The sequence below is a fragment of the Pristiophorus japonicus genome, chromosome 22 (genome assembly GCF_044704955.1).
Source record: "Pristiophorus japonicus isolate sPriJap1 chromosome 22, sPriJap1.hap1, whole genome shotgun sequence".
NCBI lineage: Eukaryota > Metazoa > Chordata > Chondrichthyes > Pristiophoridae > Pristiophorus > Pristiophorus japonicus.
Window position 1 is genome coordinate 64,825,983 of NC_091998.1, and position 24,025 is coordinate 64,850,007.

Genomic DNA, 24,025 nt, shown 5'->3' on the forward strand with positions numbered 1-24,025 from the left:
CGATGAGGAGAAATAGTTTTACGCAGCGAGTTGTCGTGGTCTGGCTGAAAGGGCAGTGGAAGCAGTTTTGGTCTCCTAATCTGAGGAAGGACATTCTTGCTATTGAGGGGGTGCAGCGAAGGTTCACCAGACTGATTCCCGGGATGGCAGCACTGACATATGAAGGAAGATTGGATCGACTAGGCTTATATTCATTGGAATTTAGAAGAATGAGAGGGGATCTCATAGAAACATATAAAATTCTGACGGGTTTAGACAGGTTAGATGCAGGAAGAATGTTCCCAATGTTGGGGAAGTCCAGAACCAGGGGTCACAGTCTAAGGATAAGGGGTAAGCCATTTAGGACCGAGATGAGGAGAAACTTCTTCACTCAGAGAATTGTGAACTTGTAGAATTCTCTACCACAGAAAGTTGTTGAGGCCAGTTCGTTAGATATATTCAAAAGGGAGTTAGATGTGGCCTTTACGGCTAAAATGATGAAGGGGTATGGAGAGAAAGCAGGAATGGGCTACTGAAGTTGCATGATCAGCCATGATCATATTGAATGGTGGTGCAGGCTCGAAGGGCCGAATGGTCTCTCTCCGTGCTGTATCATTCTATGATTGCTTGGTGCGTGAGATATACACCAACTCTGTGAGATAAAGAGCATAATGAGGTCTATGTGTTGGCACGTGAGCAAGGCAGAGACAGTGTAGGGAGAATACTCGCCAAGTTGATGTATGATAAGCGAAGCCAATCACAAGCAGTTCCTTGTGTCAATGGACTGGAAGTAACAGTTGTTGACATGATTTGCTGTGACTGGTATTAAAGGCTCCATTTGTGTTAATCTGTTTTGTTTGTGACTGCAGTTCCTCTGTAATTTAATGAGTCGCTTATTTTCTTTAATGCGAGCTGGACCCTCGCCAGATATTCACCACCTCAGGCCCAGCGTTGAAGAATTTTATTTTAATAGTAAAGCATCTTTTCCAGCCAGTGTCTCAGATACTCACTTCCAAACCATGCCACGGACGTTTGCAGGCCCAGCTGAGTCAAGGGCCTTCCCTTGAGAACCATGACCTCATGGCGTGTGGTGAGCACTGTAAAGCTCCAGGCAATTCTTTTGCGCGCTCCTGCTGGAAAAATGACAAGACGATACTTTGGAAGTGTGACTATCGCACAGCTGTGTGTCAGCTGTGGCTCAGTGGGTAGCACTCTTGTCTTTGATTCAGAAGGTTGTGGGTTCAAGTCCCACTCCAGGAGTTTGAGCCCATAAATCTAGGCTGACACTCCAGTGCAGTGCTGAGGGAGTGCCGCACTGTCGGAGGTGCCATCTTTTGGATTAGACATCTGCTCTCTTGGGTGTACGTAAAAGATCCCACGGCACTATTTTGAAGAATAGCAGGGGGAGTTCGCCTCAATGTCCTGGCCAATATTTATCCCTCAATCAAATTACAAAAAGCAGATTATCTGGGTCATTATCACATTGCTGTTTGTGGGAGCTTGCTGTGCGCAAATTGGCTGCCTCGTTTCCTACATTACAACAGTGACTACACTCCAAATGTACCTCATTGGCTGTGAAGTGCTTTGAGACATCTGGTGGTCGTGAAAGGCGCTATATCAATGCAAGCCTTTCTTTCACCACTAGTGAACCTGCAGGCCCAATTGTTCCCACCATTGCAATGGACAAGTAAATTAGCAATATTTGAATTTACAAAGTTCCGTAACTGTACTCCATGCCAGGTGGCCGTTTCAGGAGCGGCGGGGAGACAGATGAAGAAAGGTTGGAGCACAAATGGAGAGGCAGGAGGGTGGGGGGGAGGCGGTGTGACCGTAGGATTTTAGGAGGGAGATGGGGCACGGTATGACCCTGCTCATTGAGTGGAAGGAGAGGGGGAGTAAGAAGTAGATGCGTGTGGGAGAGGGGGGGATTGGAATGTATGTGGCCTGGAGAAGATCATAGAACTGGGGTGGACTGAGTGAGAGCTTGAAAACAAGGCTGAGGATGTTCTAATCAAGGTCGTGGCCAACGAGGAGGGTACAGGGTCAGGGCAGGCTTGACAGACCAGCTGGTCTTTTCCTATCCACCAATTTTGTAAGTAAGGTACTCGCAGGAGAGGGTGTACGTCTTGGTCTGCTGGATGTGTTTGTGGAGGAGGCCACATGTCAAGGAGTATTCAGAAAGCTGAGCCTTGTATTAGCTTTGGCTTGCAGGCAGAGCTGTAGAATGTGCACTGCATCAACGTTCAGATATCTCCGTGTGGAGGGAGGGAGAATGGTAAGGGACAGGATGAATGTAACTCTATGTCAAGGGCTGTAAACACATTTCCATTTGAATAGCTGCTGCCTGAATTCACTTTCAAATTGTTTATCCATTTATTTCCAGCCTTGTTTTTGAATGACTCATGCTTTGAATTGCACAGTACGGTGACTGCGGCTGTATAATTACTATTTCGTCATCAGGACCAGGGAGCTTGGCGTTGGGGTTTACAGGGAAACATCTATGCCTGCTCACGTTGCTCACTATCCAGTTTGCTCTCCTCATTTTGCCCAAAGGCCCTGAACATGCTGGGGTTGGTGCTGTACCCGAATGGCCAAGGTCCATGCATGAGCTGCTTCTGCTGACACAGCACGGATCTCATGTCCCACCCCCCCCTCCACATATTGCAGAGTCAAACGAAAAGGTTTGTGAGTTGAATGTCACCTGGGATGAATAGCTGCCTAGCCAGCTGCAAGGATCATGAAATGAATTTGGGAATCTCAGTCTTGTTGAGTGGTCCAATTGGCACGGCATTGGTATCGTCAGTCAGTGAGGCAACACATGGTGGGCAGTGGACAATGATCACTTGTCCAATCAGGGGATGCTGCACTGAGGTTGGGGACATTGTTGGGACAGTGTAGAGGGAGCTTTACTCTGTATCTAACCCCCTGTACCTGCCCTGGGAGTGTTTGATGGGACAGTGTAGAGGGAGCTTTACTCTGTATCTAACCCCCTGTAGCTGCCGTGGGAGTGTTTGATGGGACAGTGTAGAGGGAGGTTTACTCTGTATCTAACCCCCTGTACCTGCCCTGGGAGTGTTTGATGGGACAATGTAGAGGGAGCTTTACTCTGTATCTAACCCCTTGTACCTGCCCTGGGAGTGTTTGATGGGACAATGTAGAGGGAGCTTTACTCTGTATCTAACACCCTGTACCTGCCCTGGGAGTGTTTGATGGGGACAGTGTAGAGGGAGCTTTACTCTGTATCTAACCCCCTGTACCTGCCCTGGGAGTGTTTGATGGGACAATGTAGAGCGAGCTTTACTCTGTATCTAACCCCCTGTACCTGCCCTGGGAGTGTTTGATGGGACAGTGTAGAGGGAGCTTTACTCTGTATCTAACACCCTGTACCTGCCCTGCGAGTGTTTGATGGGGACAGTGTAGAGGGAGATTTACTCTGTATCTAACCCCCTGTACCTGCTCTGGGAGTGTTTGATGGGACAGTGTAGAGGGAGGTTTACTCTGTATCTAACCCCCTGTACCTGCCCTGGGAGTGTTTGATGGGACAATGTAGAGGGAGCTTTACTCTGTATCTAACCCCTTGTACCTGCCCTGGGAGTGTTTGATGGGACAATGTAGAGGGAGCTTTACTCTGTATCTAACACCCTGTACCTGCCCTGGGAGTGTTTGATGGGGACAGTGTAGAGGGAGCTTTACTCTGTATCTAACCCCCTGTACCTGCCCTGGGAGTGTTTGATGGGACAATGTAGAGCGAGCTTTACTCTGTATCTAACCCCTTATACCTGCCCTGGGAGTTTTTGATGGGACAATGTAGAGGGAGCTTTACTCTGTATCTAACCCCCTGTACCTGCCCTGGGAGTGTTTGATGGGACAATGTAGAGGGAGCTTTACTCTGTATCTAACCCCCTGTACCTGCCCTGGGAGTGTTTGATGGGACAATGTAGAGGGAGCTTTACTCTGTATCTAACCCCGTGCTGTACCTGCCCTGGGAGTACTTGATGGGACAGTGTAGAGGGAGCTTTGCATCCAGATGCTGACACACTGCCTGAAACAGAAATTGTCTATCCTCTGGCATTTCTCACTGAGCACAAAATTAAACCAATATAAAAGCTGCACGCGGTATAACACACCAAATTACCACAGAGGGATAATTTAACCTACTGCCAGTATCAATTTATATATTGAGTCATGGGTGGGGCAGGAGTTAAGTGCTCAGACTAGTGAGAACCTGATTACCCTCAAGTGCTGCAGTTGCATTAGAGGTAATCTGCACAAACTGTGTTTAGATTTGAACACACTTTTCCAGGAAGGGTATAGCCACTTTAATTGGACATTTATTGAACCCTGACCACTGACCAATTCTGGGTTACGAAACAAGTAGGCCCAAAACTTGGGACATATCCCAGCTGTGAGATTTCCAGTCAGGCACATCCCCGAGGTGTCACTTTATACCAAAAATTCGACATGGTTAGCGGATATGTTCAACTACTTACTGTAACATGTTAATATTTTGTTTCATATTCACGCCCTTAGTCACAGAGCCTGCAGCTATCTTGGCCCAGTTATGTTGGTAGAATTAATTCAATGGTTGGGAAGCACTGTGAAAGATAGCATAGTGGTTATGTTGCTAGACTAGTATTCCAGAGGCCAGGACTAATGATCTGGAGACATGAGTTCAGGTTCCACCATGGCAGCTGGGGAATTTAAATTTGGTTAATTGAAAAGCGTTTGTGACCATGAAACTGCGGGATTTTCGGAAAAATCCATCAGGTTCACTAATGTCCTTTAGGGGAGCAACTCTGCCGCCCTTACCCGGTCTGGCTGATATGTGACTCCAGACCCACAGCAGTGGCCCAGCGAGACACTCCGTTGTACCAAACTGTTACAACGAAGTATACTAACAGCACTGTGGGAGCACTTTCACCACACGGACTGCAGTGGCTCACCACCACCTTCTCGAGGGGCAATTAGGGATGGGCAATAAATGCCGGCCTTGCCAGCGACACCCACATCCCAGGAACACATTTTTTTTAAACTTTGGGGCATCTGGAGGATGTAATGAAACTCTTGTATAAATACAAGTCTGTTGATACACTCGCCCTAAACTTCAATCATTCTCATCCCTCCTTCAGAAACCTTTTCAAAATCTACTTCTCTGACTTCGGTTTCATCCACATCCCAAACTCTCCCATCGCTGCTCCGAGTCTGGCTCTGCCTCTGTGAAACACTTTGAGGCATTTTGTGGCACCGAGACTCAGGATATGTGTTGGTTAATGTTGTTGCATGTAGGGAATGGTAGCACAGTGGTTATGTTACTGGACCAGTAATCCAGAGGCCTGGAGTAATGATCCGGAGACGTGAGTTCAAATTCCACCATGGCAGCTGGGGAATTTAAATTTAACCAATTAAATAAATCTGGAATAAAAAACTAGCACCAGTAATGGTGACCATGAAACTACCGGATTGTCGTAAAAACCCGTCTGGTTCACGAATGTCCTTTAGGGAAGGAAATCTGCCGCCCTTACTCGGTCTGGCCTATATGTGACTCCAGACCCACAGCAATGTGGTTGACTCTTAAATAGCCTCAGTTGTCAAGAAGGTGGCTCATCTCCAGGGCAATTATGGATGGGCAATAAATGCTAGAAATAATATTCTCAACAGCTCCTCACCTACAAAATGCTCCCCAAATCAGACCAGAAATGTAATGAGATACATCTCTGATCTCAATTGTGCAGCAATTAGTGTGCAACAATTGGTTGCAGTGTCTGTGGGTTAGGGAGATGCGGGTGTGGGAGATCAGCCAGGGTTCCTGCTCACTCTCCAGTGATTCCTGCTGGAACATTACTGTCCGGGTGAGGGGCAAGGTTTTCAAACCCCTCCATGGCCTCGCCCATCCCTACCTCTGTAATTTCCTCCAGCCCCACAACCCGCCACCCCCCCGAGATGTCTGCACTCCTCTAATTCTGCCCTCCCTGATTATAATCGCTCAGCCATTGGCGGCCGTGCCTTCTGTTGCCTAGGCCCCAAGCTCTGGAACTCTCTCCCTAAACCTCTCCGCCTCTCTTTATCTCTCTATCCTCCTTCAAGATGCTCCGTAAAACATACCTCTGCGATAATTTCTATTTAAGCGTCAAATTTTTATCGCATAATACTCCTTTGGAGTGCCTTGGAACGTCAAAGGCTCTATATAAATACTAATTGTTGCTGATGTAGTGCATTGACGAATTTCCTGCCACCAATCACTGCCCAGAATCACACGTGAAAACGGATGACTTGGTTGATGTTTAACTGCACTATCTTGCAGAACCTTTGAGCTCTGCTGAACTATAGCACCAGCTGATATAGTGGGTGATTGGAATGTGACATATCTAGAATGCACAGGGTGTAGAACAGCTTAGGGAGATGAGGGGTCACCATCTGGGAAACCCCCCCAGTGCACTCAGCATCACAGTCACAGGTACCTCCAGAGGTACTGGAACATTGAGATACAGTCAGTCTCTGTTCATGTGTACTTGCAGCCAGTTCCTGTCGCATCTTGCCAGGCCACACCCTCAATCACGCCTCAGGAATTCAGAGTCAAATAGAAAAGGAATTTAGTCCACAGTTTAACTTTCGGATTCTCCTCCTCATTTCCTGAAGGCTCTGACTCTTGCGGAATACTGTTGCAGTGTGCCAGCTGCCCTTCGAGTCCACAACTGGCCTTTCATTGTGTGTGAGCCGAGACATCACCTTACGGCAAGCCTCACAAGCATCTCAAAGTTCAAACCAATGAATTAATCTGAAGTACAGTCACTGTTGTTAAGTAGGTAAATGCATCAACCATTCTTCCCCAGCAGTGAGATGAATGATTAGTTTATAGAATCGTAGAATGATAAGCACGGAAGCAGGCCATTCGGCCCATCGTACCCGTGCCAGTTCTTTGAAACAGCGACCCAAGTAGTCCCTCTCCCCGCTCGTTCCCCACAGCGCTGCAAAATTTTTCCCTTCAACTATTTATCCAATTCCCTTTTGAAAGTTACGATTGAATCTGCTCCCACCGTCCTTTCAGGCAGCGTGTTCCAGATCACAGCAACTCGCTGCGTAAAATATTTCTCATCTCCCCTCGGAATCACCATAAATCTGTGTCCCTCTGGGTACTGACCCTCCTGCCACTGGAAACCTTTTCTCCGTATCTACTCTGTTAAAACCCCTCATAATTTTCAACAGCTCTACTAAATCTCCCCTTAACCTTCTCTGCTCTGAGGAGAAGTGATTTGTTTTTTGGTTAAGGAGGATCGTTGACTCAGCCCCTTGGACTTCCAGCAATCCATGGATTGTCGGTCATCCGACTGGACCACTGGAACGATCGTGGTGGGGGGATATTGGTGGGGGTGGCAGGGACTTCTGTTTAACACTGCCTCTGAAAATGCAGTGCTCTCTCAGTGCTGCTCAAGGCTGAATTACGTGCTCAAGTTCTGGAATAGGGCCTCCAACCAAGCCAAGCGGAGACGGGCCTTGGGGGCCATAGGCCGCACTCAACATCCGCAAAGCAACCATTCCCACAGGAGGTCAATGGATAATTATCAGCAAACTCTTAACATTGTTTCTTTTCCCTTACTAGCCAGGGTTTACTGAGATGAATTGTAGGTGTTTTTTTTCCTAGTCAGTGTTGAGTTAGCTGACCTCAGTTATAACACCTTCGAATGAAGAAAGCACACCGCCCACCCCCCTCACCATCCCCGAAATGGAATAGCCTGCCAGATGTCACTGGACTGACGGGTGAGGAATGGCCACGGATGAGATCACTCAAGGCTTCCTGCTCTGTGAAATTGGAGCCAGAACCTTCAGGGGAGAGATCTGAACACTGGAGGTGGGGTAATCAGTTTGCCCCCGGAGCTTTGAAATCTAGGGGGCAAGTAATCAAAGTACCTTTCCTACTTAATGCCTCATGCGCAGACTGCCAAAGGACTACAATTCACTTTAAACATCATTGGAAAGATAATGGAATCCTTACTAAAAGATATAATAAAAAAACATCTAGAAACTGATAAAGATAATCGAGTAGTCAGCATGGATTCTGAAAGGGAAGGCCATGCTTGACCAACTGTATTGAATTCTTTGAAGAAGTAACAGAAAGGGTAGATAAGGGTAATGCAGTAGATGTAATATATTTGGATTTCCAAAGGGCCTTCGATAAGGTGCCGCATTGTAGACTCATGACTACGGTCAGAACATGTATAGTCAGGGGACAAATAGCAAGATGCAAGTTAAAGGTAGTTACTCAGTCTGGCAAATGATGGAACGTGGTGTTGCACAAGGATCAGTCTGGGACCGCTGTTGTTCACCATTTACATAAACCACTTGGACTCGGGAATCGGAAGTACAATTTAAAAATTTGTGGATGACACCAAATTGGGGGGTGTAGTTAATACAGAGGAGGACTGCGACCAAATACAGGAAGACATTAATAAACGTGCAGAATGAGCGTGTAATTGGTAAGTGTGCTTCAATATAGAGTACGAGGTAATACATTTTTGTAGGAAGGTCACATAATCTTTGGAAAATGTGTCTGAATGGGGTAGAGGAACAGAGGGATCTGGGGGTACAGATGCACAGATCACTAAAGGTAACAACACAGGGCAATGAGGAAGTTTTTTTTGAAAAGCAAACAGCATTGGGGTTCATTTTGAGAGGGATAGGATTGAAAAGCAGAGAAGTTATGTTAAGCTTGTAAAGAGCCTTGGTTAGACCACATGGAGTACGGTGAACAGTTCTGATCCCCATATTATAAAAAGGATATAGAAGCACTGGAGAAGGTGCAAAACAGACTTACTAGAATTATACCAGAACTGAGAGGCGATACCTGTCAGGAAAGATTGAATAGGCTGGGGGTTCTTTGCTCTAGGAAAAAGTACACTAAGGGGTGACCTGCGAGAGGTCTTCAAGATCATGAAATGGTTGATAGGGGGGAGTAGAGAAGATGTCTCCACTTACGGGCAAAACCAAAACTAGGGGTCATAGATATAAGGTAGTCACTAATAAGTCCAATAGGGAATTCAGGAGAAACGTATTCACCCAGAGAATGTGGAACTCGTTACCACAAGGAGTGGTTGAGGCGAATAGTATCAATGCATTCAAGGGGAAGCTGGATAAACACATGAGGGAGAAAGGAATAGAGGGATATGGTGATTGGGGGGGGGTGGTTGCGTGGGGGCTCACGAAGAGCATAAGCAACGGCATGGACCAGATGGGGTGAGTGACCTGTTCTGTGCTGTAAGGACTTTGGCGGAACAGACTCGAGAGGCTAAATGGCCAACTCCTGTTGCTAAGTTCCAAATACTTTGCAAAGTCCCGGCTGCTGCTCGCTCGTGTAACCTTTCCCATAACTCTCTCTTTCTGCTTTTTCTCATTCTGAGCTCCCAGCATGCATTTCCTCCTCTCTCTATCCCAGCTTTGTGAAAATGAAGACGCGTCTCACCAGTTCCGACCCTCCACTCTTTCTGAGGGTTCAACTCAAACTCCTTCCTACCTTCAGTCTTCCTTTCCTCCTCACATTTAGCAAGTAATCAGGAAGGCAAATGGAATGTTGGCCTTTATTGCAAGGGGGATAGAGTATAAAAGCAGAGAAGTCCTGCTACAACTCTACAGGATGTTGGTGAGGCCACACCTGGAGTACTGCGTACAGTTTTGGTCTCCGTATTTAAGGAAGGATATACATGCATTGAAGGCTGTTCAGAGAAGGTTCACAAGGTTGATTCCGGAGATGAGGGGGTTGAATTCTGAAGAAAGGTTGAGTAGGTTGGGCCTATACACATTGGAGTTCAGAAGAATGAGAGGTGATCTTATTGAAACTTATAAGATAATGAGGGGGCTCGACAAGGTGGATGCAGAGAGGATATTTCCACTCATAGGGGAAACTAAAACTAGGGGACATAGTCTTAGAATAAGGGGCCGCCCATTTAAAACTGAGATGAGGAGAAATTTCTTCTCAGAGAGTTGTAAATCTGTGGAATTCTCTGCCCCAGAGAGCTGTGGAGGCTGGGTCATTGAATATATTCAAGGCGGAGATAGACAGACTTTTGAGTAATAAGGGAGTAAAAGGTTATGGTGAGCAGGTGGGGAAGTGGAGCTGAGTCCATGATCAGATCAGCCATCATCATCATCATTATCACAGGCGGTCCCTCGAACGAGGATGACTTGCTTCCACGAGTTCACAGATGTTTCAATGAAGGACCAGATGTTCTAGTCCTGAACTCCAATTGAGAGGGTGGAAGATGGCTGTGCGTGGATTTTTTTAACGTGGGGTGACCGTTGCACACCAGCCACCACACGGGCTTGACAGAGCGAGGTCTTGGTCCGATGGTTAACCAAGACGACTGGAGACCAGCTCTGCTGCACGGACCTAGTGCACACATATCGCAGTTAGCTTATAGTTTAATAATAAAAGCAGAAAATGCTCAGCAGATCAAGCAGCATCTGTGGCAAGAGAAACAGAGTTAATGTTTCAGGTCGATGACCCTTTGTCAGAACTGGAAACAGTTAGAGATATAGCAGGTTTTTAAGCAAGTGTAGGGGCAGGGAAAGAGAGGGGGAGGGGAGGAAAGGACAAAAGGGAAGGTCCGTGATAGGGTGGAAGGCAGGAGAGATTAGAGAGACAAAAGGGATGACGGTGCAAGGCAAAAGGAGATAGTAATGGGACAAGTTAAGAAACAAAAGATGAGTCTAGATAGGGTGTGAATGGGAATGGCAGAATCATCAGCTGCCGTGGGAAAGAGGAAAAATAGAGGCGGAGATTATGGTTTAAAATTGTTGATCTCGATATTGAGTCCAGAAAGCTGTAAGGTGCCTAATCGAAAGATGGGGTGATGTTCCTCGAGCTTGCGTTGAATTTCATTGGAACAGTGTAGGAGGCCGAGGACGGAAAGGTCGGAGTGGGAGTGGAGCGGGGAATTAAAGTGACAGGCGACTGGAAGCTCGGGGTCATCATGCTTATGGACTGAATGGAGGTACTCTGCAAAGCAGTCACCCAATCTGCGTTTGGTCTCCCCAATGTAGAGGAGACCACATCGTGAGCAGCGAATTGAAAGTACAAGTAAATCGCTGTTTCACCTGGAAGGAGTGTTTGGGGCCCTGGACAGTGGAAAGGGAGGAGGTAAAAGGGCAGGTGTTGCATCTCCTGCGCTTGCACGGGAAGGTGCCGTGGGAAGGGGAGGGGGTGCTGGGGGTGATTGAGGAGTGGACCAGGGTGTTGAGGAGGGAGCGGTCCCTTCGGAATGCTGAGAGGGGAGGGGAAGATGTGATTGGTGGTGGGATGATGCTAAAGTTGGCAGAAATGGTGGAGGATGATCCATTGAACGTGGAAGCTTGTGGGGTGAAAGGTGACAATAAGGGGAACCCTGTCATGGTTCTGGGAGGGAAGGGAAGGGGCGAGAGCAGAATTGCAGGAAATAGAACGGACACGGCCGAGGGCCTTGTTAACCACAACGGAGGGGAATCCGTTGAGGAAAAAGGAAGACATATCGGAAGCACTAATATGGAAGGTGACGTTGTCAGAACAGATGCATTGAATGATGAAGCAGGCACGAGGGGCCAAATGGCCAACTCCTGCTCCTATTTCTTATGTTCATATGTTCCAGCGATGGAATGCGAGTCTTCTGAGGTCCGTGTGGCTCAGTACTGCACTGTTCCCCATGTTAAGTACAAATGTAGGGTGCGTGTTGTGTCCGCGATGGACCAAACTGCTCCAGATACAAAACAGAAGCTTCTAAAAAGAAATTCAGGGATAGTTAGGGGTGGTGGGGGGGGCCGGAAGACTGTGTTTCTGAACACTGAAGGACGTTCTAAACTTTGATTACAAATGCTCTCTTCTTTCAACTCCATATCTCGTGCTATTATTCCCGAGGAATCTCCAGCAGTAATTATAATAAAATGGAATGCTCGATATGCTCAGAAACATTGGACGACGAATTAAGATGATTCTGCAGATTTATCCCGAGAACAATCAGATTCTTGTTTCATGTTTGGTGCTGATGTTGTGAGGCAGCTATTGTTCCGTTCCCAGCACGCCCTCAATGTGTATTGTTCAAACGCTGAATGCTGACGGCATCGATGGGGGTTTGTTGGCCTCACTAACTCCTCTGATCTCGTGTGGAACTCCCACATCTCCGAAAGCAGCCACCAAGGTTTTTGCTTTCGTGCCAACCACTTCTTTCCCCCTCAAAAATTGATACAAAAATTGGCCGTGTGGTTGATCATGAAGAAAAAAGCTGTAGACTGTAGGAAGATATCAATGGACAGGTCAGGTGGGCAGAACAGTGGCAAATGGAAGTGTGAGGTAATGCATTTAGGGAGGGCTAACAAGGCAAGGAAATACACATTAAATGGTAGGACACTGAGAAGTGTAGAGGAACAGAGGGACCTGGGAGTGCAGGTCCACAGATCCCTGAAGGTAGCAGGCCAGGTAGATAAGGTAATTAAGAAGGCATACGGAATACTTGCCTTTATTAGCCGAGGCATTGAATCCAAGAGCAGGGAGGTTATGCTTGAACTGTATATAACATTAGTTAGGCCACAGCTGGAGTACTGCATGCAGTTCTGGTCACCACATTACAGGAAGGATGTGATTGCACTAGAAAAGGTGCAGAGGAGATTTACACGGATGTTGCCAGGACTGGAGAATTTTAGCTATGTGGAAAGATTGGACAGGCTGGGGTTGTTTTCTTTGGAATAGAGGAGGCTGAGGGGAGACATTGAGGTGTATAAAATTATGAGGGGCCTTGATAGAGTGGATCGGAAGGACCAATTTCCCTCAGCAGAGGAGTCAACAACCAGGGGGCATACATTTAAAGTAATTTTTAGAAGGTTTTGAGGGGAAATGTCTTCACCCAGAGGGTGGTGGGGGTCTGGAACTCGTTGCCTGGAAGGGTGGTAGAGGCAGAAACCCTCACCACATTTAAAAAGTACTTGGATGTGCACTTGAAGTGCGGTAACCTACAGGGCTACGGACCGAGAGCTGGAAAGTGGGATTAGGCTGGGTAGCTCTCTGTTGCCTGGCATGGACACGATGGGCCAAAATGGCCTCCTTCCGTGCTGTAATTTTCTATGCCAGATCCTCATATCCCTCGATTCCCTTAGAGTCCAAGAATCTATTGATGCTCAACGATTCAGCACTCACAGCCCTCTGGGGTAAAGAATTCCAAAGATTCACCACCCTCTGAGTGAAGAAATTTCTCCTCATCTCAGTCTTAAATGGCCAACCCCTTATCCTGAGACTGTGACCCCTGGTTCTTGGCTCTCCAGCCCGGGGGAAACATCCTCTCAGCATCCACCCTGTCCTCCTAAAATGAAGGAAAGCTAAATCTGTCTTGGAGCACTTTCTGAGGTTAAGGATGGGCATGATGCCGCAGAATTACCTCAATTAGCGATGCACTCATAAGCGTACTGGTGATTCAGCACAATCCATTGCTCAGTTAAAGAGCGCTGGTCCCAGTGATCTTCCACAGTCAGCACTCTGTGCGTCATCAGTAACCACCATTTAAACAAAGGCATTAAATAGCAAGCTAAAAGTCCATTCATCATGTGGCCAGAGGAGATATGAGGAAAAAAAATGACGCAGCAAGTTATTACGACTTGTAATGCATTGCCTAAAAGGGTGGAAGCAGATTCAATAGTAACTTTCATAAGAATTAGGAGCAGGAGTCGGCCATTCGGCCCCTCGAGCCTGCTCCGCCATTCAATGAGATCATGGCTGATCTTCGACCTCAACTGCACTTTCCTGCACCAACCCCATATCCCTCGATTCCCGTAATATCCAAACATCTGTCGATCTCTGTCTTGCATATACTCAACGACTGAGCCTCCACAGCCCTCTGGGGTCGAGAATTCCAAAGATTCACAGCCCTCCGAGTGGAAAAATTCCTCCTCATCTCTGCTTTAAATGGCCGACCCCTTATCCTGAGACTATGCCCCCTGGTTCTAGACTCTCCAACCAGGAAACAACCTCTCAACATCTACCTTGTCAATCCCGTTGTTGCGGTGTGGGAATGGGTCAATTAGTGACTGCTCCAGTGTGATAGCATAAGGCCACTGTTTGACTCCCGACGCTGATGGTGACACAGGTGTGTGGAATACCATCCTGTCACTCTTTGGGTCATGATTGGGTAGTGCCATTGTCCAATCATTATTTAATTAGCTCGCTGGTTACACTCACCTTGAGATTGAATGTCTTCTACCATTAGTACATCAAAAATCATCTTGCAGAAGCTCATGAACACTGCCTGGAACTCCCAGTGTGGTGGAATCCATTCTGTTAGCAGGGTGAACTCTGCAGGTGCTCCGACAGAGTGGGACGTGCGTTTCTGGCCCCTTTACCTTACCCAGTGATCAGGGTTGGTCAGAACAGACCAGTGATTGTAAAACTGGCTTTTAAAGCTGGGTTTAGCCACTCAGCCTGTCAATGGCCAGACAAAGCGATTGAAAGAAAGAATAAAAGACTTTTATTTCGTCTTTTGAATGAGACGTTAAACTAAGTCTGCCCGCTCAGGCTGATGTAAAAGATCCCACGACACTATTTCGAAGAAGAGCAGGGGAGTTCTCCCCAGTGTCAATATTTATCCCTCAATCAACATGCTGGAGTCCATTATTAAGGAAGCAGTAGCAGGACATTTGGAAAAGCATGGTTCAATCAAACAGAGTCAGCATGGTTTTATGAAAGGGAAATCATGTTTGACAAATTTGCTGGAGTTCTTTGAGGATGTAACAAGCAGGGTGGATAAAGGGGAACAAGTGGATGTGGAGTATTTGAATTTCCAGCAGTCATTCGATAAGGTGCCACATAAAAGGTTACTGCACAAGATAAAAGTTCACGGGGTTGGGGGTAATATATTCGCATGGATAGAGGATTGGCTAACTAACAGAAAACAGAGAGTTGGGATAAATGGGTCATTTTCCGGTTGGCAATCAGTAACTAGTGGGGTGCTGCAGGGATCAGTGCTGGGGCCTCAACTATTTACAATCTATGTTAATAATTTGGATGAAGGGACCGAGTGTAATGTAGCCAAGTTTGCTGATGATACAAAGATGGATGGGAAAGCAAATTGTGAGGACACAAAAATCTGCAAAGGGGTATAGACAGGCTAAGTGAGTGGGCAAAAATTTGGCAGATGGAGTATAATGTGGGAAAGTGTGAGGTTATCCACTTTAGCAGAAAAAATAGAAAAGCAAATTATAATTCAAATGGAGAAAAATTGCAAAGTGCTTCAGTACAGAGGGACCTGGGGGTCCTTGTGCATGAAACACAAAAAGTGAGTATGCAGGTACAGCAAGTAATCAGGAAGGCCAATGGAATGTTGGCCTTTATTGCAAGGGGGATGGCGTACAAAAGCAGGGAAGTCCTGCTACAACTGTACAGGGTGTTGGTGAGACCACACCTGGAGTACTGCGTACAGTTTTGGTCTCCTTATTTAAGGAAGGATATACATGCATTAGAGGCTGTTCAGAGAAGGTTCACTAGATTGATTCTGGAGATGAGGTGGTTGACTTATGAAGATAGGTTGAGTAGGTTGGGCCTCTACTCATTGGAATTCAGAAGAATGAGAGGTGATCTTATCAAAACATATAAGATAATGAGAGGGCTCGACAAGGTGGATGCAGAGAGTATATTTCCACACATAGGGGAAACTAGAACTAGGGGACATAGTCTCAGAATAAGGGGTCACCTATTTAAAACTTAGATGAGGAGGAATTTCTTCTCTCAAAGGGCTGTAAATCTGATGAATTCTCTGCCCCAGAGAGCTGTGAAGGCTGGGTCATTGAATATATTTAAGGCAGAGATAGACAGATTTTTGAGTGATCAGGGAGTAAAGGGTTATGGGGAGCGGGCAGGGAAGTGGAGCTGAGTCCATGATCAGATCAGCCATGATCTTATTGAATGGTGGAGCAGGCACAAGGGGCCAAATTTCCTACTCCTGCTCCTATTTCTTATGTTCTTGTGTAACATAACAAAAACTGATTATCTGGTCATTATCACATTGCTGTGTGTGGGAGCTTGCTGTGCGCAACTTGGCTGCCACGTTTCCCACATTACAACAGTGACTACACACCAAAAGTACTTCATTGTCAAAACACTTTGAGACGTCTGGTGGTCGTGAAAGGTGCTATATAAATGCAAGTCTCTTTTCTTGGCCACTTTCACGATCTCGGGACGTGCCAAAGCACTTTAAGCTAATCAAGTATTTTTGGAATGTAGTCACTGTAATGTAGGAAACGCAGCAGCCAATTTGCATGCAGCAAACTCCCACAACAATGACCAGATAATCTGCTTTAGTGATGTTGATTGAGGGATAAATATTGGTCAGGATAACTACCTCGCTTTTTTTCAAAATAGTGCCATGGGATCTTTTATGTGCACTTGAGAGAGCAGATGGGGCCTCGGTTTAATGTCTCATCCGAAAGACGGCACCTCCAACAGTGCAGCACTCCCTCAGCACTGCACTGGAGTGTCAGCCTAGATTTTTTGTGCTCTGGTCTCGAGTGGGACTTGAACCCACGACCTTCTGACCCAGAGGCGAGAGTGTTGCTTCTTCTTAGGCGGTCTGTCATATCGAGGATGACTTGCTTCCACGCCAAAAAGGGATGAGTTCACAGGAGTTTCAATGAAGGACCTAATATTCCAGATCCCGAACTACATGTTGAAGGGTGGAAGATGCCTGTGCGTGGATTTTTTTACCGTCTGGTGAGCGTTGCACACCAGCCACCACACGGGCTTGACAGAGCTAGGTCTTGGTCCAGTGGCAAGGTTTACCCAAGGTGACTGGAGACCAGCTCTGCTGCACGGACCCTAGTGTGTGCACACATATCGCAGTGAGAAAAATACAAGAAGCTAGTGAGTGACGTAGACAATGAAATGACTGTTCCAAACACCGGATGATCACATCTTTTTCACCGAACAAAAGGTTCGATGTTGGAACCTCTTCATAGCTCGATAAGATTATTTCCTGCTGAAGGTCATCCTTTCCCGTGTTTTTGAAAGGATGATAGCATGTGTCTTCAGATGAGATTTTCTTTGAGGTTGCGGTGTTTTCGAGTACAATGGTTGATTCACTGCTCAGAACCTTATGATTGACAGATGGAAATCATTTGGGCAGAGCAGAGGTGACCTTCCAACAAGTACTGGATTGGAACTCTACTTGCTCCGGTTAACCATTCTTATTTGCAACCTTTCCTGCCTCTGCTTTATTAATATTGTTGTTGATCCTCTAAAATGATTTCTCTCACATATCTCCCAAAGCTTTAATACCCCAGTTAACACGTCAGGCGAGGGTGGTCCCCACTGAGACACGGCTGGGAGGTAGAGCCGGCTTGACCCTCGGGACAGCAGCATTGCCTGGTTAGTTTCGTAGCCCTGCCACCCAAGTTCTGCAGTTGGCCAAGCGGTGCAGTGAGGGAATAATCCAAGCATTCACTGAGTTTTGATCTCTTTCTCTCCTCAGCCATCTACAACTATGATGCCTCCCAAGAGTTGGAGCTCTCCCTGCAGGTGGGAGACACAGTCCATATCCTGGAAATGCACGAAGGTTTGTTCGAGATCGTCCTCTTTTTTTTCATTCCTGTGAAGCTTATTCTTTGATCAGTGTAACTGTGTTGTCCATGCCAATCATAAGAACATAAGAAATAGGAGCAGGAGTCGGCCATTCGGCCCCTCGAACCTGCTCCGCCATTCACTAAGATCATGGCTGATCTGATCCTGGACGCAGCTCCGCTTCCCATAACTCTTGACTCCCCTGTAGTTCAAAAATCAGTCCATCTCCACCTTAAATATATTCAGTGACCCAGATTTTTTAAAGATGAGGAATCAACCTCGTGAACCTTCTCTGAGCTGCCTCCAATGCAAGAATATCCCTCCTTAAATAAAGATTATCATTAATAAATCATTGGCTATTTGCTGTACTCTGCCTCGCTTCAACCCAACATTACACCAGTTGTGCAAGGGGACAGAGAGGCTTGTAATCTAAGGCCACAGGCAGGATACAGAACAACAAGCAACAACTTGCATTTATATAGCGCCTTTAACATAGTAAATATATAATTATTAGGCAGTCCCTTCTATTGAGGATGACCTGCTTCCACATCAAAAAGGATGAGTTCACAGGTGTTTCAATGAAGGACCTAATATTCCAGGTTCTGAACTACATCCTGAAGGGTGGAAGATGCCTGTGCGTGGATTTTTTTAACGTGTGGTGGCCGTTGCACATCAACCACCACACGGGCTTGACAGAGTGAGGTCTTGGTCCAGTGGCAAGGGTTAACCAAGACAACTGGAGACCTGTTGTACTGCACGGACCTAGTGTGCACACATGCTCCGACTATCCATAGATCGCAGTGTGAGCTGGCCCGTGCTGCCCCTGGGCACTCAGTCTCCTGGGCCCCGAACCCCTGCCTCTCCTGAGCCCTGATCATGATGCTCCTGGGCCCTGATCTCTCAATGCTCCTCCGCCCCGATCAAAAATGGAGCAGTCAGAAACAGAAACAGAAACAGAAACATAGTAAAAGATCCCAGAGCACTTCACAGGAAGGTTATCAGACAAAGAAATTGACACCGAGCCACATAGAGATATATTGGATCACATAACCAGAGGAAGGTTATACGGAATGTTTTAAAGGAGGAGAGAGAGGTGGAGAGGTTTAGGGAGGGAATTCCAGTGTTTAGGGCCCCGGCAGCTAAAGGCACAGCTGTCAATGGTGGGGTGATGGAAATCGGGGGGTGTGCAGAGGCCAGAATTGGAGGAGCACACAGTTCTCAGGGGTGTAGGGCTGGTGGAGATAGCAACAAGGAGGGATTTGAACATGAAGATGAGGATTGGTAGTTTGAGTCAGCGAGCACAGGGATGATGGGTGAACACTTGCCATTGGCGAGTCACATTGTCCACATGCCAGACACGAGACTCCCAAAGCAAGTGCTCTACTCGGAACTCCTTCACGGCAAACGAGCTCCAGGTGGGCAGAGGAAACGTTACAAGGACACCCTCAAAGCCTCCCTGATAAAGTGCAACATCCCCACCGACACCTGGGAGTCCCTGGCCAAAGACCGCCCTAAGTTGAGGAAGTGCATCCGGGAGGGCACTGAGCACCTCGAGTCTCATCGCCGAGAGCATGCAGAAATCAAGCGCAGGCAGCGGAAGGAGCGTGCGGCAAACCTGTCTCACCCTCCCCTACCCTCAACGACTGTCTGTCCAACATGTGACAGAGTTTGTGGCTCTCGTATTGGACTGTACAGCCACCTGAGAACTCATTCTAAGAGTGGAAGCAAGTCTTCCTCGATTCTGACGGACTGCCTATGATGATGATGATGGTGGGTGAACAGGACTTTGTGCAAGTTAGGACAAGGGCAGCAGGATACAGAACGCCTGGACTGGTTTGTTTTTAGATCTGCTCACAATTTTCTCTCTCCCTCTCTTGACTTCATTTCCATGGGTACAGGCCACCCTACTGTGAGGAGGATGCTAAGAGGCTGCAGGGCGACTTGGACAGGTTAGGTGAGTGGGCAAATGCATGGCAGATGCAGTATAATGTGGATAAATGTGAGGTTATCCATTTTGGGGGCAAAAAGACGAAGGCAGAATATAATCTGAATGGCGGCAGATTAGGAAAAGGGGAGGTGCAACGAGACCTGGGTGTCATGGTTTATCAGTCACTGAAAGTGGGCATGCAGGTACAGCAGGCGGTGAAGAAGGCAAATGGTATGTTGGTCTTCATAGCTAGGGGATTTGAATATAGGAGCAGGGAGGTCTTACTGCAGTTGTACAGGGCCTTGGTGAGGCCTCACCCTGGAATATTGTGTTCAGTTTTGGTCTCCTAGTCTGAGGAAGGGCGTTCTTGCTATTGAGGGAGTGCAGCGAAGGTTCACCAGACTGATTCCAGGGATGGCTGGGCTGTCATATGAGGAGAGACTGGATCAACTGGGCCTTTATTCACTGGAGTTTAGAAGGATGAGAGGGGATCTCATCCTGACGGGACTGGACAGGTTAGATGCGGGTAGAATGTTCCCGATGTTGGGGAAGTTCAGAACCAGGGGACATAGTCTAAGGATAAGGGGTAGGCCATTTAGGACCGAGATGAGGAGAAACTTCTTCACTCAGAGAGTTGTTAACCTGTGGAATTCCCTGCCGCAGAGAGTTGTTGATGCCAGTTCATTGGATATATTCAAGAGGGAGATAGATATGGCCCTTATGGTTAAGGGGATCAAGGGGTATGGAGAGAAAGCAGGAAAGGGGTACTGAAGGAATGATCAGCCATGATCTTATTGAATGGCGGTGCAGGCTGCTATGTTTCTATGTTTCTGCACAAGTGCTTATTTCTTCCTGTGTATGTGTGTGTGTGTTGGTTTGTAAACCTCAGTCCCATACCTAGCGGTGCAATTCACAAATGAACTATCAACACGACAGATTTGAAGATTCAGCCTATGAAGTGGACATCTCGGAGTAGACGCCAGCACTCACAGGATTAAGCAATCCCTTTCTTTCTCTTCCTCCGCCTCCTCCAATGGTGTCTGTGAAGGCTGGTGCACAGTGTATAATAACCTGCTCAAGTTGCACAACTTATACTTAGAAACAGCGTGTGGATCAATGCGACTCCCAGCGGATCTGGTGCGGCCTAGCCCACAGGCCAAGCATTCCACAGAACAGGTTTTTCATTCGGTTTTCCTTGCACAAGGCTGGCTGGCATAAAGTAGCAGAGAAAGGGCTGTGACACATCTAACATGCAGGCATGTAATGGAGGAGTGGGAGGGCAGACACACAACTCTGCCCTTTTTGAGTGAAGAATTTGTATTCAAAGACGTGGCCGCGACAGATATTGTACAGAGTTGGCAAAGACTCACGGCGGGGATGAATGAATTTGCTGCTTTGCCAAGTGCAAACATGACCAGGCGCTCGATTAATCACCCTCTCCGGAACTGCTGCTCCCTCTGCCACTCACTGGGCGAGGGAGGGAGGGGGGCGTTCAGAGATAGGCCTCCCCTCCGCTGCAGTGCCCCTCCCTCTGTATGGCAACGATCACTGGTGTGGGGCCCGCGGAGCGTGAGGTAATGGGGACAGCTGTAGTGCAATTAATCCTTCTGCTGCTGGCTGGTCACATGTGGCCAGTGTTGTGAGCTGACATCTTTAACCCTGTGGGTACTGATTGCCCCTGGCGCGTGTTTTTTAAAAACATTTTGTCAAATAAAACCCTCTCCTGAAGGCAGGCAGTTCCAGGAGTGCCAGCAACCCTCATGTACCTCACCCCAGTGGTCATCGTGTGTGACTTGGGTAGTGAGTAGAGGCAGGGATAATAGTTTGAGCCCGATCCTGTCTGCTGTGGTCCACACACACGCCTCCGAGCAGGGTCGCTGTCGGCCGAGGCTCAGTGGGCAGCGCGCTCGCCTTTCAGTCGGAGGGTCGTGGGTTCGAGTCCCACTCCGGAGCCGTGAGCACATAACCTAGGCCGATGCTCCAGTGCAACACTGAGGGAGTGCGGCACTGTCAGGGGGTGCCGTCTTTCGGCTGAGATGTTAAACTGAGGTCCCGTCTGTCCTCTCAGGTGGATGTCAGAGCAGGGGAGTGCTCCCTGGTATCCTGGCCAATTTTTATCCCTCAACCAGCATCACTAAAACAGATTATCTGGTCATTATCGATTGCTGTTTGTGGGAGCTTGCTGTGCGCAAATTGGCTGCTGCGTTTCCTACATTACAACAGCGACTACACTTTAAAAGTACTTCATTTGGGACGTCCTGAGGTCATGAAAGGCGCTATACAAATGTAAGTATTTCGTGGAATTTGATGCCTGGCCAGCCCAAGGGCACTGAAGTCAATTGAATCTGGAACCCAACTGGTCAGTGTGGCTCAGTACCACACGACAAGGTTCATGGAGTCACAGAGAGCGTTTTGTTGGACCGTCGGAATTCACAATCAACCTGGAAAAATGGAAATAAATTGTAATCTGGACTTTGGATCAGCTAGGATATGTAACGTAGGAACAGGAGGAGGCCATTCAGCCCCTAGTTCCTGTTCCGCCATTCAATTAGATCGTGGCTGATCTGTATCCTAACTCCATCCACTCGCTTGATTCCCTAATCCTTAATATCCTTGCCTAACAAAAATATCTCGATCTCAGTTTGAAATTTTAAATTGACCCCCGGGCTCAATTTTTGGGGGAGAGAGTTCCAGATTCCCAGCATCCTTTGTGTGAAGAAGTGCTTCCAGACATCACCTCTGAATGGCCGGGCTCTGATTTTAAGGTGATGTCCCCTTGTCCTGGACTGCCCCACCAGAGGAAATGGTTTCTCTCTCCCCGATCAACTCCTTTTAATCATCTGAAACACCTCGATCTGATTACCCCTTAATACAAGCCCAATCCGTGTGACCAGTCCTCCTAATTTAACCCTTTTAGCCCCGATATCATTCTTGTCAATGTTAAGGAAATAGCTGAGCCACCAACACACAGCAATGGCTATTCGTCACAGACCCTTCAGCCATGGGCCAGACAGGGTCTTGCTGTAACTCCTCCCACTCCCGCCCAACACGGAGAAGGACCGAGCCTCCATCATTGTGTTGAGGAACAGATCAACCATGGTCTAATTGAACGGTAGAGCAGGCTCGAGGGGCTGAATAGCCTCCTCCTGTTCCTTTGTTCCAATCAGGTAGTCCAAACTGCCTTCACTGAAGATGCATACAGTAATCAAAGGCATCCATCCCACTGCATAGACAAAGGAGGAGGCCATTCAGTCCCTCGAGCCTGTTAGAATCATAGAATGGTTACAACACCGAAGGAGGTTGCAATGTATTTGATTCATGGGTTCTTTGCTTAAGAATTCACAGCAACACATTGCTATTAAGAACTAGTTGGTTTATTAAAGGTTTAACAATCACACTACACATTACCGGTTCATCCACCAGGCTCACAACCACCTGCCTCATCGTGGGTCCCCCGAACCCAACTGGCGGGGGTTTATTGAGTCTTGTGAACATCACGTGACTGGCTAAACCACTCCCAACTCAACAGCTCTACAAACCTGTGAGCATCCTCACAGGGGCATACATGACAGCAGCCATTCGTCCCGTCGAGCCCGTGCCGGCTCTCTGCAAGAGCATCTCAGCCAGTCCCACTCCCCCAGCCCTTTCCCCGTAGCTTGGCAATTTTTTTCCTTCAGGGACTTATCCAACTCCCTTTTGAAAGCCGCGATAGAGTCTGCCTCCACCGCCCTCACTGGCAGCGCATTCCAGATCCTCACCACTCGCTGCGTTAAAAACGTTTCTCCTCATGTCGCCTTTGGTTCTTCTGCCAATCGCCTTAAATCTGTGCCCTTTGGTGCTTGACCCTTCCGCCAATGGGAACAGTATCCAATCAGATCATGGCTGATCTTTGTCTTAACTCCACCGACCCGCCTTGGTTCCATAACCTTTAATACCCTTACCTAACAAAAATCACTTGCCTGAAGGTTGAAGTAATAGGCTTAGAGGCCACAGCAGCATTTAAGTCGCTATTGGCAACAGAATCACTGTCTGGTTCCATTTGGACGTCCCACTCTGAATATTGCACTCAGAATCCTGCCAGTCCTATCTTGAGCAATAACTCGATATACTTCAACACTTCATTCAGCCCCACCCGCACACTTAAGGTTAATTATTCAGTGTGGTTAAAGAGCCTTAGTTAGCGCGTGCAGATGAAGTATCAGGCAGATTAAGTAGACTCTGAAATCTCATTGAAACAGCAGAATGTCGGAAATGTCTGGGACACACTTGGTTGAGGTGCTGCCCACTCATGTCTACTGCGACTGCATATGTGGAATGATACAGCACAGAAGGAGGCCATTTGGCCCATCGTGCTGGTGCCATGCCACGATTTTGGGTCTTCAAAGCTGTGGTCAACGATGGCCGAATTCAGATGAGGGATCAAAAATATGTCCCATTACTCCGAGGCAAACCCAGTTAAATAATTGCAAAAGCAAAGCTTTATAAGAATATATTGGGTAGTCAAAGGAAGAGCGGGACTGATTAGCGACAAGAAATGGAGGTGGTCTTGTGGAGGCAGAGGGCAT

General features: G+C 47.4%; 1 protein-coding gene across 3 annotated transcripts in view; it reads left to right on the forward strand.

Annotated features, from left to right (window-relative positions):
* The window catches only part of dock5 (dedicator of cytokinesis 5), a 193,476-nt gene that overhangs the window by 39,370 nt on the left and 130,081 nt on the right, over positions 1-24,025 (forward strand). For all 3 annotated transcript variants that reach the window (XM_070866296.1, XM_070866297.1, XM_070866299.1), the window contains exon 2: positions 17,445-17,528. In XM_070866296.1, coding sequence (XP_070722397.1) covers positions 17,445-17,528 — 84 coding nt within the window. The remainder of the gene's footprint in view (positions 1-17,444; positions 17,529-24,025) is intronic.